Source organism: Phocoena sinus, chromosome 19 (assembly GCF_008692025.1).
Source record: "Phocoena sinus isolate mPhoSin1 chromosome 19, mPhoSin1.pri, whole genome shotgun sequence".
NCBI lineage: Eukaryota > Metazoa > Chordata > Mammalia > Artiodactyla > Phocoenidae > Phocoena > Phocoena sinus.
In genome coordinates, this window is record NC_045781.1 from 23,154,550 (window position 1) to 23,168,169 (window position 13,620).

General features: G+C 38.0%; 1 protein-coding gene across 11 annotated transcripts in view; it reads left to right on the forward strand.

Annotated features, from left to right (window-relative positions):
* PHKB (phosphorylase kinase regulatory subunit beta) overlaps positions 1 to 13,620 on the forward strand; it is a 216,033-nt gene that overhangs the window by 107,497 nt on the left and 94,916 nt on the right. For all 11 annotated transcript variants that reach the window (XM_032614033.1, XM_032614023.1, XM_032614024.1 and 8 more), the window contains 4 exons: positions 555 to 650; positions 2,781 to 2,978; positions 5,591 to 5,648; positions 6,187 to 6,264. In XM_032614033.1, coding sequence (XP_032469924.1) covers positions 555 to 650; positions 2,781 to 2,978; positions 5,591 to 5,648; positions 6,187 to 6,264 — 430 coding nt within the window. The remainder of the gene's footprint in view (positions 1 to 554; positions 651 to 2,780; positions 2,979 to 5,590; positions 5,649 to 6,186; positions 6,265 to 13,620) is intronic.

Below are 13,620 nucleotides of genomic sequence, written 5' to 3' on the forward strand. Positions count from 1 at the left end.
TTACTATTATTTGAGATTCTCCTGTCTTCATATTTTAATCAAGTAGTTTTTATATCTGTAATTCTAGATATCTAAATTCATTTAGTTTGATCGTTCTTTATTAGGACTGTACAATTCAGATTTTGTGAATCCAAATTAGTTCTTATTTCTTTGTCAGAAGTATTAGCTAAATGATTTTTTACTTTTATTAAAATATCCTTTATTAGTTATCTTGTAATCTATATATTTTGATTTTTAAGAAAACTAAGGAGAAATCGGAAAAATGGAAAAATAACATTTATTTTTTATGATTATAAAATTAATATGTTTATTGCAAGAAATTTGAGAAATACTGAAAGTATTTAAAAAATTAAAATCTTCTGTAATGCCACTCTCAAATGCAGCCAATGTTAATATTTTTGTGAAATTTTTTTGTCTTTTTTAAAAATTTTATTATTTTTGTAAATTGAGGTAACATTGATTTATAATGTGAAATTTATTTCAGTCAAATTGCCCAATGTTCTACAAGTTCTTTTATGTTAATCTAGGAAATTTTTCTTTCTCTCTCATTCCAGGGCTGTTCTTGGTCAGTTATATTTGTGGATCTCGATGCCCACAATCGCAACCGGCAAACTTTGTGCTCGCTGTTACCCAGAGAATCAAGATCTCATGTGAGATATTTTTATAATAAATTAATATGAACTGTTGTTTATGATTGTTACATAGTTTTGTTTCTTTTTCCAAGAAAGTACTCTAAAGTATTAAAAGTTGGCAGAAGAGATGAGAAAGAATGTTGCCGCTTACTCCTCTGGCCTGGGGAGGTCAATGTTTAGGAAGTGAACAGAGCTGTGGAGAAAGCTGCTTTGTCCTTTGAGTTTTCATAGAGCAGTACAGAACTAGATATATGTTTTTCTCTTTGGGGGAGTAGCAACATTATGCCAAAATTAATTTTTTTTGGTCATGGAATATTATATACAGTAAGTACCCTACACACGAACCTTCAAGTTGCGAACTTTCAAAGATGTGAATGTGCATTCCCAGGTCCAATCACATAATTTAGTTCACATGTCTGGCATACATTGTCACGTGCGTGCATCCTCAACAAGTGGTTGTGCTTCTGTGTACTTTACTGTACAGTACTATATAGAGTACAGTAGTACAGTGTCTTTATTTCAAGCCCAGGATGTCTGGAAGCAAGCTTAAAAGCAGCAGTGATGTAGTTGGTACTGCTAAAAAGTGCCAAGCGATAATGATGGAAACAAAAGTGAAAATAATTGAGAGAGTGGAGTGACAAGAGGAAGAAGAAGTAACTGAAGAACCGAAGAGATTCACGACACAGGAAATGGCAAGGGGATTTTCTTTGTTTGAGGAGGCACTGTTAGTTTTTGAGGCACAGGACCCGAATGTAGAATGGTTCACGAAGGTTGCAGCAGTCTTTCAGAATGCAGTCCCTTGCTACCGTGTCATCTATGACAAGAAAAAAAGAGCTACTACCCAGATATCACTGGACCGTTTTTTCAAGAGGGTAGATAGAATTTAATCCAGCAAAGAACCAGAACCTGTGAGTGCAATTGCAGCTTGCCCTCTGTCTCCTATTGCTGAGGATCCGTTAGCTCTACCATCTCCCACCTACTCTCCCTCCTCTAGTCAGTAACTCTTCTTGTTCACTCGATGCCAGCCCCTGTATGCCAGCTGTTGTACTGCACTACTGTACTTTTCAAGGTACTGTACTGTGAGATTAAAAATGTTGTCTTTATTTTTCATGTTCGTTTGTTTTTATGTATTATTTGTGTGAAAAGTATTATCAACCTATTACAGTAGAGTACTATATAGCGGATTGTGTTAGTTAGGTACCTAGGCTAACTTTGTTGGACTTACAAACAAATTGGACTTACAGACGTGCTCACAGAACAGAATTCGTTCATATGTAGGGGACTTACTGTATTAGAAATGTAGAAGAATATTTTTCATAATTTAAATTTCTTTTGAATAAAACTGCTTTCCTTATTTCTTTTCTCTCATTTGATTCACCCTTTTCTTTTGTCTGATAATCTCTTAAATGACTATGTAATACCTGATTGCAGATTTTTTGAGGGGTTATTTGTGGCTCATTTCTTAGAAAACACCCAAAATGGAACAATTTAATTATTTTAAAATAACTATTTTATAGAAGTAATACAAGATTATGATAAAAGACAAACAGAATCCACAAATAAGCAAATAATAAAAATATATCCACTCATTATTCCACCATTCAGTTATAATCTTAGGGTGATATCATTTGGGTTTGTATGTTTCCATGTATTTTTATGTACACATATAATATTTTTATTTTACAAAACTGGAGGAATACTGTTCATAATGCTTGATAACCTGTTTCTTTGAATGGACATGTTTCCATATTAGTAAACATTTCTATAATATAAATTTTAATGGCTGCTGATTTACTCAGCTAATTGTTGGACCTTTAGGTTGTTTTCTGGTTTTCACTATTATAAACAAACTGTTATGACAGACTAGTTGTAATGACTAATTAGTGGTGTTAAATTTTTACACAATGACTGAAATAACGTACTAAAGTTTGAGTCCAGTGTTGAACCTTATCATTGAATGAAGTTTTATCTCCTTTGTAAGGTTCACTAAACCATGCCATATAAACATCTGTCTGTCCCTTGGAGCACAGCAGTCTCACTGTCAGTTAAATAACCTTAGTGGCTTTGCATCTCTGTGATTCTCTTTGGGCTGTGTTGATCATATGATGACAGACACTTACTTTCCTTTCTTTTTCTTATTGCCCCCAGAACACAGATGCTGCCCTGCTCCCCTGCATCAGTTATCCTGCATTTGCCTTGGATGATGAAGTTCTGTTTAGCCAGACACTTGATAAAGTGGTTAGAAAATTAAAAGGAAAATATGGATTTAAGCGTTTCTTGAGAGATGGGTATAGAACATCATTGGAAGATCCTAAAAGACGCTACTACAGACCAGCTGAAATTAAGGTATCAAAAAATATCCCATGTCAGATAGCATAATAGAATGTTCAAAAGTACTGATTCAGGAGGCAGACTTCTTGGGTTTGAATTCTGGCTCTGCCACTTATTAGCTGTGAGACCTTGGGCAAGTTAATTAAGCTCTCTGTGTTTAATATTCTTCATTGATAAAATAAAGTTAGTACCTACTATTAGTGAGGTTTTTTTGAGAATTAAATCAGTTAATATATATAAAAGTGCTTAGAACAGTGCTTGGCACATAGCAAGCACTCGGTAAGTGTTAGCTGTTGAGGCCTATTTGCTCACATCGGGCCATGTTGAGTCATTGGGTGAGTAATTTTTCTATTGAACTTTCAGTATTTTGCCTGCCTACTATATACCATTTGTCTAATATAATAGAAAATATCTATTTGTGATTGAATTTTCAACCTTTAAGCAAATGTTCTTTTTTTCTGTTTCACTTAGACACTTCCCTCTGAAATATACTCCTCTAAATATTTGGTTTTAAAGATTTTGTATTTCAAATATACATACATATCCTATATCTAGGTTTATTCTAGCTGTTTCTAAGCTGCCCAGAAAACTGTAACACCCCCCAAAAAAGTAAGCATCCATCCACATTGCTGAAGACTTTGCTTTAATGGGATAGGTTGAAAATTATTTTTAAAAAACCCCAAACCCCTCCCTATCTGCCTCCCATTGCCTCTGTCTTTGTTGTCACACTTCTGAAGAGCATGGTGTGTTCTAGTTGTGGCTCCTTGTTTGCCTCCTACTTACTCCTTTACCTTATAATCTGGCTCCTGTCCCCAACACTTCCCAGTAGCTGTGTTGGCTTCAGTCAGTTTATGTCACTGGATCATTGTGGATGCCTTTCTAACTTTATTTCACTGGACCTCTCATTGGCATTTGAGTGTCTTAAGTAAGTCCTCTCTCAGGAGGTTCTCCTCCATTTTCTGTGACTTCATTCTCTTCCTAAGTCTCTGCTTAGTTCTCTCACTATCTTTCTTAGTCTCCTTTGCAGGTTCCTCCTCTTCTGCCTCCCTTTTTCCTTTGCTTGTCTCCTGGAATCCATCTTCAGTCCTATTCTCTTTTCATGCTATTCATGCAGTCATAGCTCTAGCAATCACTGTTAATCCCACATCTGTATCCCTAACTCATATTTCTACCCCTGAGTGCCCTACCACGTATCCAGCTGCCTTTTGGACATCCTCACTAGAATGCGCTGCAGTCTGTCTATGATCACCTTCCACCCTTCTGTCCAAGCCCCAAACCTGAGATTCATCCTAGGCTCTTCCCTCTCACTCAGCCTTCTTTGTCACTCACCAAGTCTGGCAAATTTAACTACCTTTAAATCTTAAAAACTGTCCCTTCATCTCTACTAACTTCTTCGTTTAGGCGAGTGATCCACAGCTGGGAATGATTTTGCTCCCCAGGGGACATTTGACAATATTTGAAGAAATTTTTTGTTGTTACACCTTGGTGGGTGCTACTGGCATCTGGAAGGTAGAATCCAGGGATGCTACTAACTGTCCACAGTGCACAGGACAACCCCCACAACAAAGAACTGTTTGGCCCAAAATGTCAATAGTGCTGAAGTTGAGAAACATTGATTTAGGTTAACATCCTTTCTCTTTGGATTGTTCCCAGCAGCCTTCCAGTTGGTCTCCTTATTTCTTATCCTAAAACCCTCTTCAGTACTGCCAGCTGTTCATCTAGCAAGTAAATTTGATCCTCTTCAGTGGTACCCTGTCACTTTCAGATCAAAGTTTTTGTCTCTCAGCCTGACTTCTCAGGCCCTCCCTGATCTGGTTGTCCTGACCCACCTGTTAGACTTCAGCTTTCACTGCTTCTTCCTTGCTTGTTCCAGGAATACTGAATTGCTGTGAGTTTCTTTAACGTACTTTGTTCATTAACGCATTTCTAGTTTGTACTACTGTCTTCTCTGTATGGAGTTCCCTTAGCTTATCTCTCCAGAGAAATCCATCAAGCATTAGTTGAAGCATCTCCTTTCCTATAAACCCTTTCCTGACGCCCTGGGCAGGCTCAGATGCTTCATGCCCTTGGTTCTTGATATATATACAATGTATAGACATTTTGTAACATACTGCAATTGTTTATTTACATGCCTGTCTCCCCACTACAGCAGGTTCTCTATCTTTTTGTCTTCATAGCCCTCTGTCTAGCTGATGCCAGGCATTACTAAATACTTAGGAAATATTTATTGAATGAATGACTACTCTGTGATGGATTAAATGAATGAGCTTTTGAATAATAAGAATGATGAGGGCTTCCCTGGTGGCACAGTGGTTGAGAGTCAGCCTGCCGATGCAGGGGACACGAGTTTGTGCCCCGGTCCGGGAGGATCCCACATGCCGCGGAGCGGCTAGGCCCATGAGCCATGGCCGCTGGGCCTGCGCATCCGGAGCCTGTGCTCCGCAACGGGAGAGGCCACAACAGTGAGAGGCCCGCGTACAGCAAAAAAAAAAAAAAAAAAAGTCCACTTTTGTTATTACAATAAATAAATTTTTATGTATGTATATTCTAATGATGTAAGTGTTCTAATTAATATACAGTTCTAAATTATTGTTGGTGAACTTTTTATATATTTTATTTTGTTTTAGCTATTTGATGGCATTGAATGTGAATTTCCTATATTTTTCCTTTACATGATGATTGATGGTGAGTGAACTTTTCTCCTGAAATTTAAACTGTAGGATATAACTAGTTTAAAGAAGAAAAGAAATAAAATATGACTCCTTTCAGCTAGCAAAATAGACTGCACTTATTGATGTTAACTACTCTGCATTTTTATATGCTACTTTTCTGCTTTCTGAGTTAATGTTACATCATTTAAAGAATTTTAAATATACTTTGAAGTATTTTTAAAATGATACAAATATATTTTCATATTTACAAAGAAGAATTTTTATGAATACTGTAATTTGTGACATTGTGAATGTCTGTATTATTTATACTTAAGCATAGAGAAATTTCAATTAAAAGTCAGTTTTCAATTCTAATTGCTAACATTTCTCAAATCAATTTCCTGGAAAACTATCATATGCATTTATTTGCATAACCTTTTTCCATTTTATGTTTATTATTTACATAGAAAAATACCAGAATAATTACAATTGGGTAAATTTTTTTCTAAGGTAAAATTTCTGTTGTGCTTATTGAGCTCAAATGCTATTGGATTTTATATTTTACATTTTAGGTGTTTTTAGAGGCAATCCCAAGCAAGTAAAAGAATATCAGGATCTTCTGACTCCAGTACTTCATCAGACAACAGAAGGTGTAGTTGGAATGCTTTTCCTTTTTTTTTTACATCTTTATTGGAATGTAATTGCTTTACAACATTGTGTTAGTTTCTGCTATATAAGAAACTGAATCAGCTATACGTATACATATATCCCCATATACCCTCCCTCTTACGTCTCCCTCCCACCCTCACTATCCCACCCCTCTAGGTGGTCACAAAGCACAGAGCTGATCTCCCTGTGCTATGCGGCTGCTTCCCACTAGCTATCTATTTTACATTTGGTAGTGTATATATGTAAATGCAAGTCTCTCACTCCGTCCCACCCTACCCTTCCCCGTCCCCATGTCCTCAAGTCCATTCTCTACATCTGCATCTTTATTCCTGTCCTGCCCTTAGGTTGATAAGAGCCTTTTTTTTTTTTATACTCCATATATATGTGTTAGCATACCGTATTTGTTTTTCTTTTTCTCACTTACTTCACTCTGTATGACAGACTCTTGGTCCTTCCACCTCGCTACAAATAACTCAATTTCATTTCTTTTTATGGCTGAGTAATAGTCCACTGTACCTATGTGCCACATCTTCTTTATCCATTCACCTGTTGATGGACACTTAGGTTGCTTCCATGTCCTGGCTATTGTAAACAGTGCTTCAGTGAAAACTGTGGTACATGATTCTTTTTGAACTATAGTTTTCTCAGGGTATATGCCCAGTAGTGGGATTGCTGGGTCATAGGGTAGTTCTATTTTTAGATTTTTTAAGGAACCTCCATACTGTTTTCCATAGTGGCTGTATCAATTTATATTCCCACCAACAGTGCAAGAAGATTCCCTTTTCTCCACACCCTCTCCAGCATTTATTATATGTAGATTTTTTGACAATGGCCATTCTAACTGGTGTGAGGTAATAACTCATTATAGTTTTGATTTGCATTTCTCTAATGACTACTGATGCTGAGCATTCTTTCATGTGTTTGTTGGCAATCTGTATATCTTCTTTGGAGAAATGTGTATTTAGGTCTTCTGCCCGTTTTTAATTTGGGTTGTTAGTTTCTTGATAGTAAGCTGCATGAGCTGCTTGTATATTTTGGATATTAATCCTTTGACAGTTTCTTAGTTTGCAAATATTTTCTCCCATTCTGAGGGTTCTTTTTTTGTCTTGTTTATGGTTTCCTTTGCTGTGCCAAAGATTTTAAGTTTCACTAGGTCCCATTTGTTCATTTTTGTTTATATTTCCATTTTTCTAGGAGGTGGGTTAAAAGGCATCTTGCTGTGTGATTTATGTCAAAGAGTGTTATTCCTGTGTTTTCCTCTAAGAGTTTTCCTCTAAGTGTCTTGCCTTACATTTAGGTCTTTGATCCATTTTGAGCTTATTTTTGTGTATGGTGTTAGGGAGTGTTCTAATTTCATTCTTTTACATGTAGCCGTCCAGTTTTCCCAGCATCACTCATTGAAGAGGCTGTCTTTTCTCCCTTGTATATTCTTGCCTCCATTATCAAAGATAAGGTGACCATATGTGCGTGGGTTTATCTCTGGACTTTCTTTTCTGTTCCATTGATCTATATTTCCGTTTTTGTGCCAGTACCATGCTGTCTTGATTACTGTAGCTTTGTAGTATAGTCTGAAGTCAGGCCGCCTGATTCCTCCAGCTCCGTTTTTCTTTCTCTTTGCTATGGCTATTTGGGGTATTTTGTGTTTCCATACAAATTGTGAAATTTTATGTTCTAGTTCTGTGAAAAATGCCATTGGTAGTTTGATAGGGATTGCATTGAATCTGTAGATTGCTTTGGGTAGTATAGTCATTTTCACAGTGTTGATTCTTCCAGTCCAAGAACATGGTATATCTCTCCATCTATTTGTATCATCTTTAATTTCTTTCATCAGTGTCTTCTAGTTTTCTGCATACAGGTGTTTTGTCTCCTTAGGTAGGTTTATCCATAGGTATTTTATTCTTTTAGTTGTGGCCGTAAATGGGAATGTTTCCTTAATTTCTCTTTCAGATTTTTCATCATTAGTGTATAAGAGTGCAAGAGATTTCTGTGCATTAATTTTGTATCCTGCTACTTTACCAAATTCATTGATTAGCTCTAGTAGTTTTCTGGTAGCATCTTTAGGATTCTCTATGTATAGTATCGTGTCATCTGCAAACAGTGACAACTTTACTTCTTCTTTTCTGATTTGGATTCCTTTTATTTCTTTTTCTTCTCTGGAAGTTTTGCTGTGGCTAAAACTTTAAAAACTATTTTGAATAATAGTGGTGAGAGTGGGCAAGCTTGTCTTGTTCCTGATCTTAGAGGCAATGGTTTCAGTTTTTCACCACTGAGAACGATGCAGGCTGTATGTTTGTCATATATGGCCTTTATTATGTTGAGGTAGGTTCCCTCTGTGCCCACTTTCTGGAGGGTTTTTCTCGTAAATGGGTGTTGAATTTTGTCGAAAGCTTTTTCTGAATCTATTGAGATGATCATATGGTTTTTCTCCTTCAATTTGTTAATATGGTTTATCACATTGATAGATTTGCATATATTGAAGAATCCTTGCATTCCTGGAATAAACCCCACTTGATCATGGTGTATGATCCTTTTAATGTGCTGTTGGATTCTGTTTGCTAGTATTTTGTTGAGGATTTTTGCACCTATGTTCATCAGTGATATTGGCCTGTAGTTTTCTTTTTTTGTGACAGCTTTGTCTCGCTTTGGTATCAGGGTGATGGTGGCCTTGTAGAATGAATTTCAGAGTACCCTCCCTCTGCTATATTTTGGAAGAGTTTGAGAAGGAAAGGTGTTAGCTCTTTTCTAAATATTTGATAGAATTCGCCTGTGAAGCCATCTGGTCCTGGGCTTTTGTTTGTTGGAATATTTTTAATCACAGTCTCACTTTCAGTGATTGTGATTGGTCTGTTTATATTTTCTATTTCTTCCTGGTTCAGCCTTGGAAGGTTGTGCATTTCTAAGAATTTGTCCATTTCTTCCAAGTTGTCCATTTTATTGGCATATAGTTGGTTATAGTTATCTCTCATGATCCTTTGTTATTCTGCAGTGTCTGATGTTACTTCTCCTTTTTCATTTCTAATTCTGTTGATTTGAGTCTTCTCCCTTTTTTTCTTGATGAGTCTAGCTAATGGTTTATCAATTTTGTTTATCATCTCAAAGAACCAGCTTTTAGTTTTATTGATCTTTGCTATCATTGCTTCATTTGTTTTGCATTTATTTCCGATCTGATCTTTATGATTTCTTTCTTTCTGCTAATTTTGGGGTTTTGGGTTCTTCTTTCTCTAATTTCTTTGGTGTAAGCTTAGGTTGCTTATTTGAGATGTTTCTTGTTTCTTGAGGTAGGATTGTATTTCTATAAACTTCCCTCTTAGAATTGCTTTTGCTGCTTCCCATGTGTTTTGGGTCATAGTGCTTTAATTGTCATTTGTTTATAAGGTATTTTTTGATTTCCTCTTTGAGTTCTTCAGTGATCTCTTGGTTATTTAGTAGTGTATTGTTTAGTCTCCATGTGTTATTTTTTTTTACAGATTTTTTCCTTTAATTGTTATCTAGTCTCATAACGTTGTGGTCGGAAAAGATTGCTGATATGATTTCAGTTTTTTAACATTTACCAAGGCTTGATTTGTGACCCAAGATATGACCTATCCTGGAGAATGTTCCATGAGCACTTGAGAAGAAAGTGTATTCTGTTGTTTTTGGATGGAATGTCCTATAAATATCTATTAAGTCCATCTTGCTTAATGTATCATTTAAAGCTTGTGTTTCCTTATTTGTTTGCATTTTGGATGATCTGTCCATTGGTGAAAGTGGGGTGTTAAAGTCCCCTACAATGATTGTGTTATTGTCTATTTCCCCTTTTATGGCTGTTAGCATTTGCCTTATGTATTGAGGTGCTCCTGTGTTGGGTGCCTAAATATTTACAATTGCTATATCTTATTCTTGGATGGATCCCTTGATCATTATGTAGTGTCCTTCTTTGTCTCTTGTAGCATTCTTTATTTTAAAGTCTATTTTGTCTGATATGAGAATTGCTACTCCAGCTTTCTTTTGATTTCCATTTGCATAGAGTATCTTTTTCCATCCCCTCACTTTCAGTCTGTATGTGTCCCTAGGTCTGAAGTGGGTCTTTTATAGACAGCATATATACGGGTCTTGTTTTTGTATCCTTTCAGGCAGTCTGTGTCTTTTGATTGGAGCATTTAATCCATTTACATTTAAGGTAATTATCGATATGTATGTTCCTATTCCCATTTTCTTAATTGTTTGGGGTTTGTTACTGTTGGTCTTTTCCTTCTCTTGTGTTTCCTGCCTAGAGAAGTTCCTTTAGCCTTTGTTGTAAAGCTGGTTAGGTGGTGCTGAATTCTCTTGCTTGTCTGTAAAGGTTTTAATTTCTCCATCGAATGTGAATGACATCCTTGTTGGGTAGAATAATCTTGGTTGTAGCTTTTTCCCTTTCATCACTTTAAGTATGTCCTGCCTCTCCTTTCTGGCTTGCAGAGTTTCTGCTGAAAGATCAGCTGTTAACCTTATGTGGATTCCCTTGTATGTTATTTGTTGCTTTTCCCTTGCTGCTTTTAATATTTTTTCTTTGTAGTTAATTTTTGATAGTTTGATTAATATGTCTTGGCGTGTTTCTCCTTGGATTTATCCTGTATGGGACTCTCTGTGCTTCCTGTACTTGATTGACTATTTCCTTTCCCATATTAGGGAAGTTTTCAACTATAATCTTTCAAATATTTTCTCAGTCCCTTTCTTTTTCTCTTCTTCTTCTGGGACCCTTATAATTTGAATGTTGGTGTATTTAATGTTGTCCCAGAGGTCTCTCAGACTGTCCTCAATTCTTTTCATTGCTTTTTCTTTATTCTGCTCTGCAGTAGTTATTTCCACTGTTTTATCTTCCCAGGTCTCTTATCTATTCTTCTGCCTCTGTTTTTCTGCTATGGATTCCTTCTAGAGGATTTTTAATTTCATTTATTGTGCTGTTCATCATTGTTTATTTGCTCTTTAGTTCTTGTAGGTCCTTGTTAAACGTTTCTTGTATTTTCTCCATTCTATTTCCAAGATTTTGGATCATCTTTACTATCATTACTCTGTATTCTTTTTCAGGTAGACTGCCTATTTCCTCTTCATTTCTTTGGTCTGGTGGTTTTTTGCCTTGCTCCTTTATCTGCTGCATATTTCTCTGTCTTCTTATTTTGTTTAACTTACTGTGTTTGGGGTCTGCTTTTTGCAGGCTGCCGGTTTTTAGTTCCCTTTGTTTTTGGTGTCTGCCCCCAGTGGGTAAGGTTGGTTCAGGGGCTTGTGTAGGCTTCCTGGTGAAGGGGACTGGTTCTTGTGTTCTGGTGGGTGGGGCTGGACCTTGTGTTTCTGGTGGGCAGGGCCACATTCGGTGGTGTGTTTTGGGGTGTCTGTGAACTTAGTATGGTTTTAGGCAGCCTCTCTGCTAGTGGGTGGTGTTGTGTTCCTGTCTTGCTAGTTTGGCATGGGGTGTCCAGCACTGGAGCTTGCTGGCTGTTAGTTGAGCTGGGTCTTAGCATTTAAGATGGTGATCTCTGGGAGACCTCTTGCCGATTGATATTACGTGGGGTCAGGCAGTCTCTGGTGGTCCAATGTCCTGAACTCAGTTCTCCCACCTCAGAGCCTCAGGCCTGGCACCAGGCCGGAGCACCAAGATCCTGTCAGCCACACAGCTCAGAAGAAGACGAGAAAAAGGAAAGAAAATTAAAATAAATAAATTTTTTAAAATATTAAAATAAAATATTTTTCAGTAATTAAAAAAAAAAAAGGAATAGAGCGACCAAACCAATAAACAAATCCACCCATGATATGAAGCACTAAAAACTATACTGAGGTAAACATAAAAATCATAAACAAGTCAGCTGCAGACAGCAAACCCTAATTGTACAGTTGCTCCCAAAGTGTACCACCTGAATTTTGGGATGATTCGTTATCTATTCAGGTATTGCACAGATGCAGGGTTCATCAAGTTGACTGTGGACATTTAATCCACTGCTCCTGAAGCTGTAAGGAGAAATTTCCCTTTTACTTCTTTGTTCGCACAGCTCCTGGGGTTCAGCTTTGGTTTTGGTCCCACCTCTGCATGTACGTTGCCTGAGGGCATCTTTTCTCTTCCCAGACAGGAGGCGGTTAAAGTAGCAGCTGATTAGGGGGCTCTGGTTCACTTAGGCTGAGGAGAGGGAGGGGTACGGAATGTGGGGTGAGCGTGTGGCGGCAGAGGCCAGCAGGATGTTGCAACAGCCTGGGGTGCGCCATGTGTTCACCCGGGGATGTTGTCCCTGGATCATGGGACCCTGGCAGTGGCAGGCAGCACAGGCTCCTGGTGGGGGGAGGTGTGGATAGTGACCTGTGCTTGCACACAGGCTTCTTGTTGGCTGCAGTAGCAGTGTTAGCTTTTCATGCCCATCTCTGGTGTCTGCGCTGATAGTCACGGCTTGCACCCATCTCTGAAGCTTGTTTAGGTGGTGCTCTGAATTCTCTCTCCTCATGCACCCTTAGGCAGTTCCAGACTTTTTCCCAGACTCCTTCTCGTCTAGTTGTGGTGCACTAGCCCCCTCAGGCTGTGTTCACACAGCCAACCCCAGTCCTTTCTCTGGTATCTGACCTCTGAAGCCAGAGCCTTAGCTCCCAACCCCCACCCTCCCCAGGGGGGTGAGCACACAAGCTTCTCAGGTTGGTTAGTGCTGGTTGGCACCTATCCTCTGTGCAGGAATCTCTCTGCTTTGCCCTCTGCACCCCTGTTGCTGCACTCTTCTCTGTGGCTCTGAAGCTTCCCCACCCCCACCACCTCTGTCTCCACCAGTGAAGGGGCTTCCTAATGCGTGGAAACTTCCTCCTTCACAGCTCCCTCCCTGAGGTGCAGGTTCCATCCCTATTCTTTTGTCTCTGTTTTTTCTTTTTTCTTTTGCCCTACCCAGGTACATGGGGAGTTTCTTGTCTTTGTGGAAGTCTGAGGTCTTCTGCCAGCGTTCAGTAGGTGTTCTATAGGAGTTGTTCCACATGTAGATGTATTTTTGATGTATTTGTGAGGAGGAAGGTGATCTCCATGTCTTAGTCCTGCGCCATCTTGAAGCACCCCCAGGAATGCTTTTTCAAGAAATTCTTTCTACCAGCATTCCCTTAATGTTCCTTTGAAATGTATAAATAATTCCTTTCTAAACAGAACAATTTATATTGAAATGAACGGGGCTGCAAACAAATTAGAATAATCTCTTAATTTGTTACAATAAACTTATTTTTATGAAAGGAGTTCATTAGGCAAGGTGATAGAGAGGGAGATGAATTTTAAGTGTTCATGGCTATAGCTACTACACTGTAGTTTGCCAGGTGGGTGGAGGTTCTTCATCTATTACCTACTGTAATACTCCTTCACTGGATGT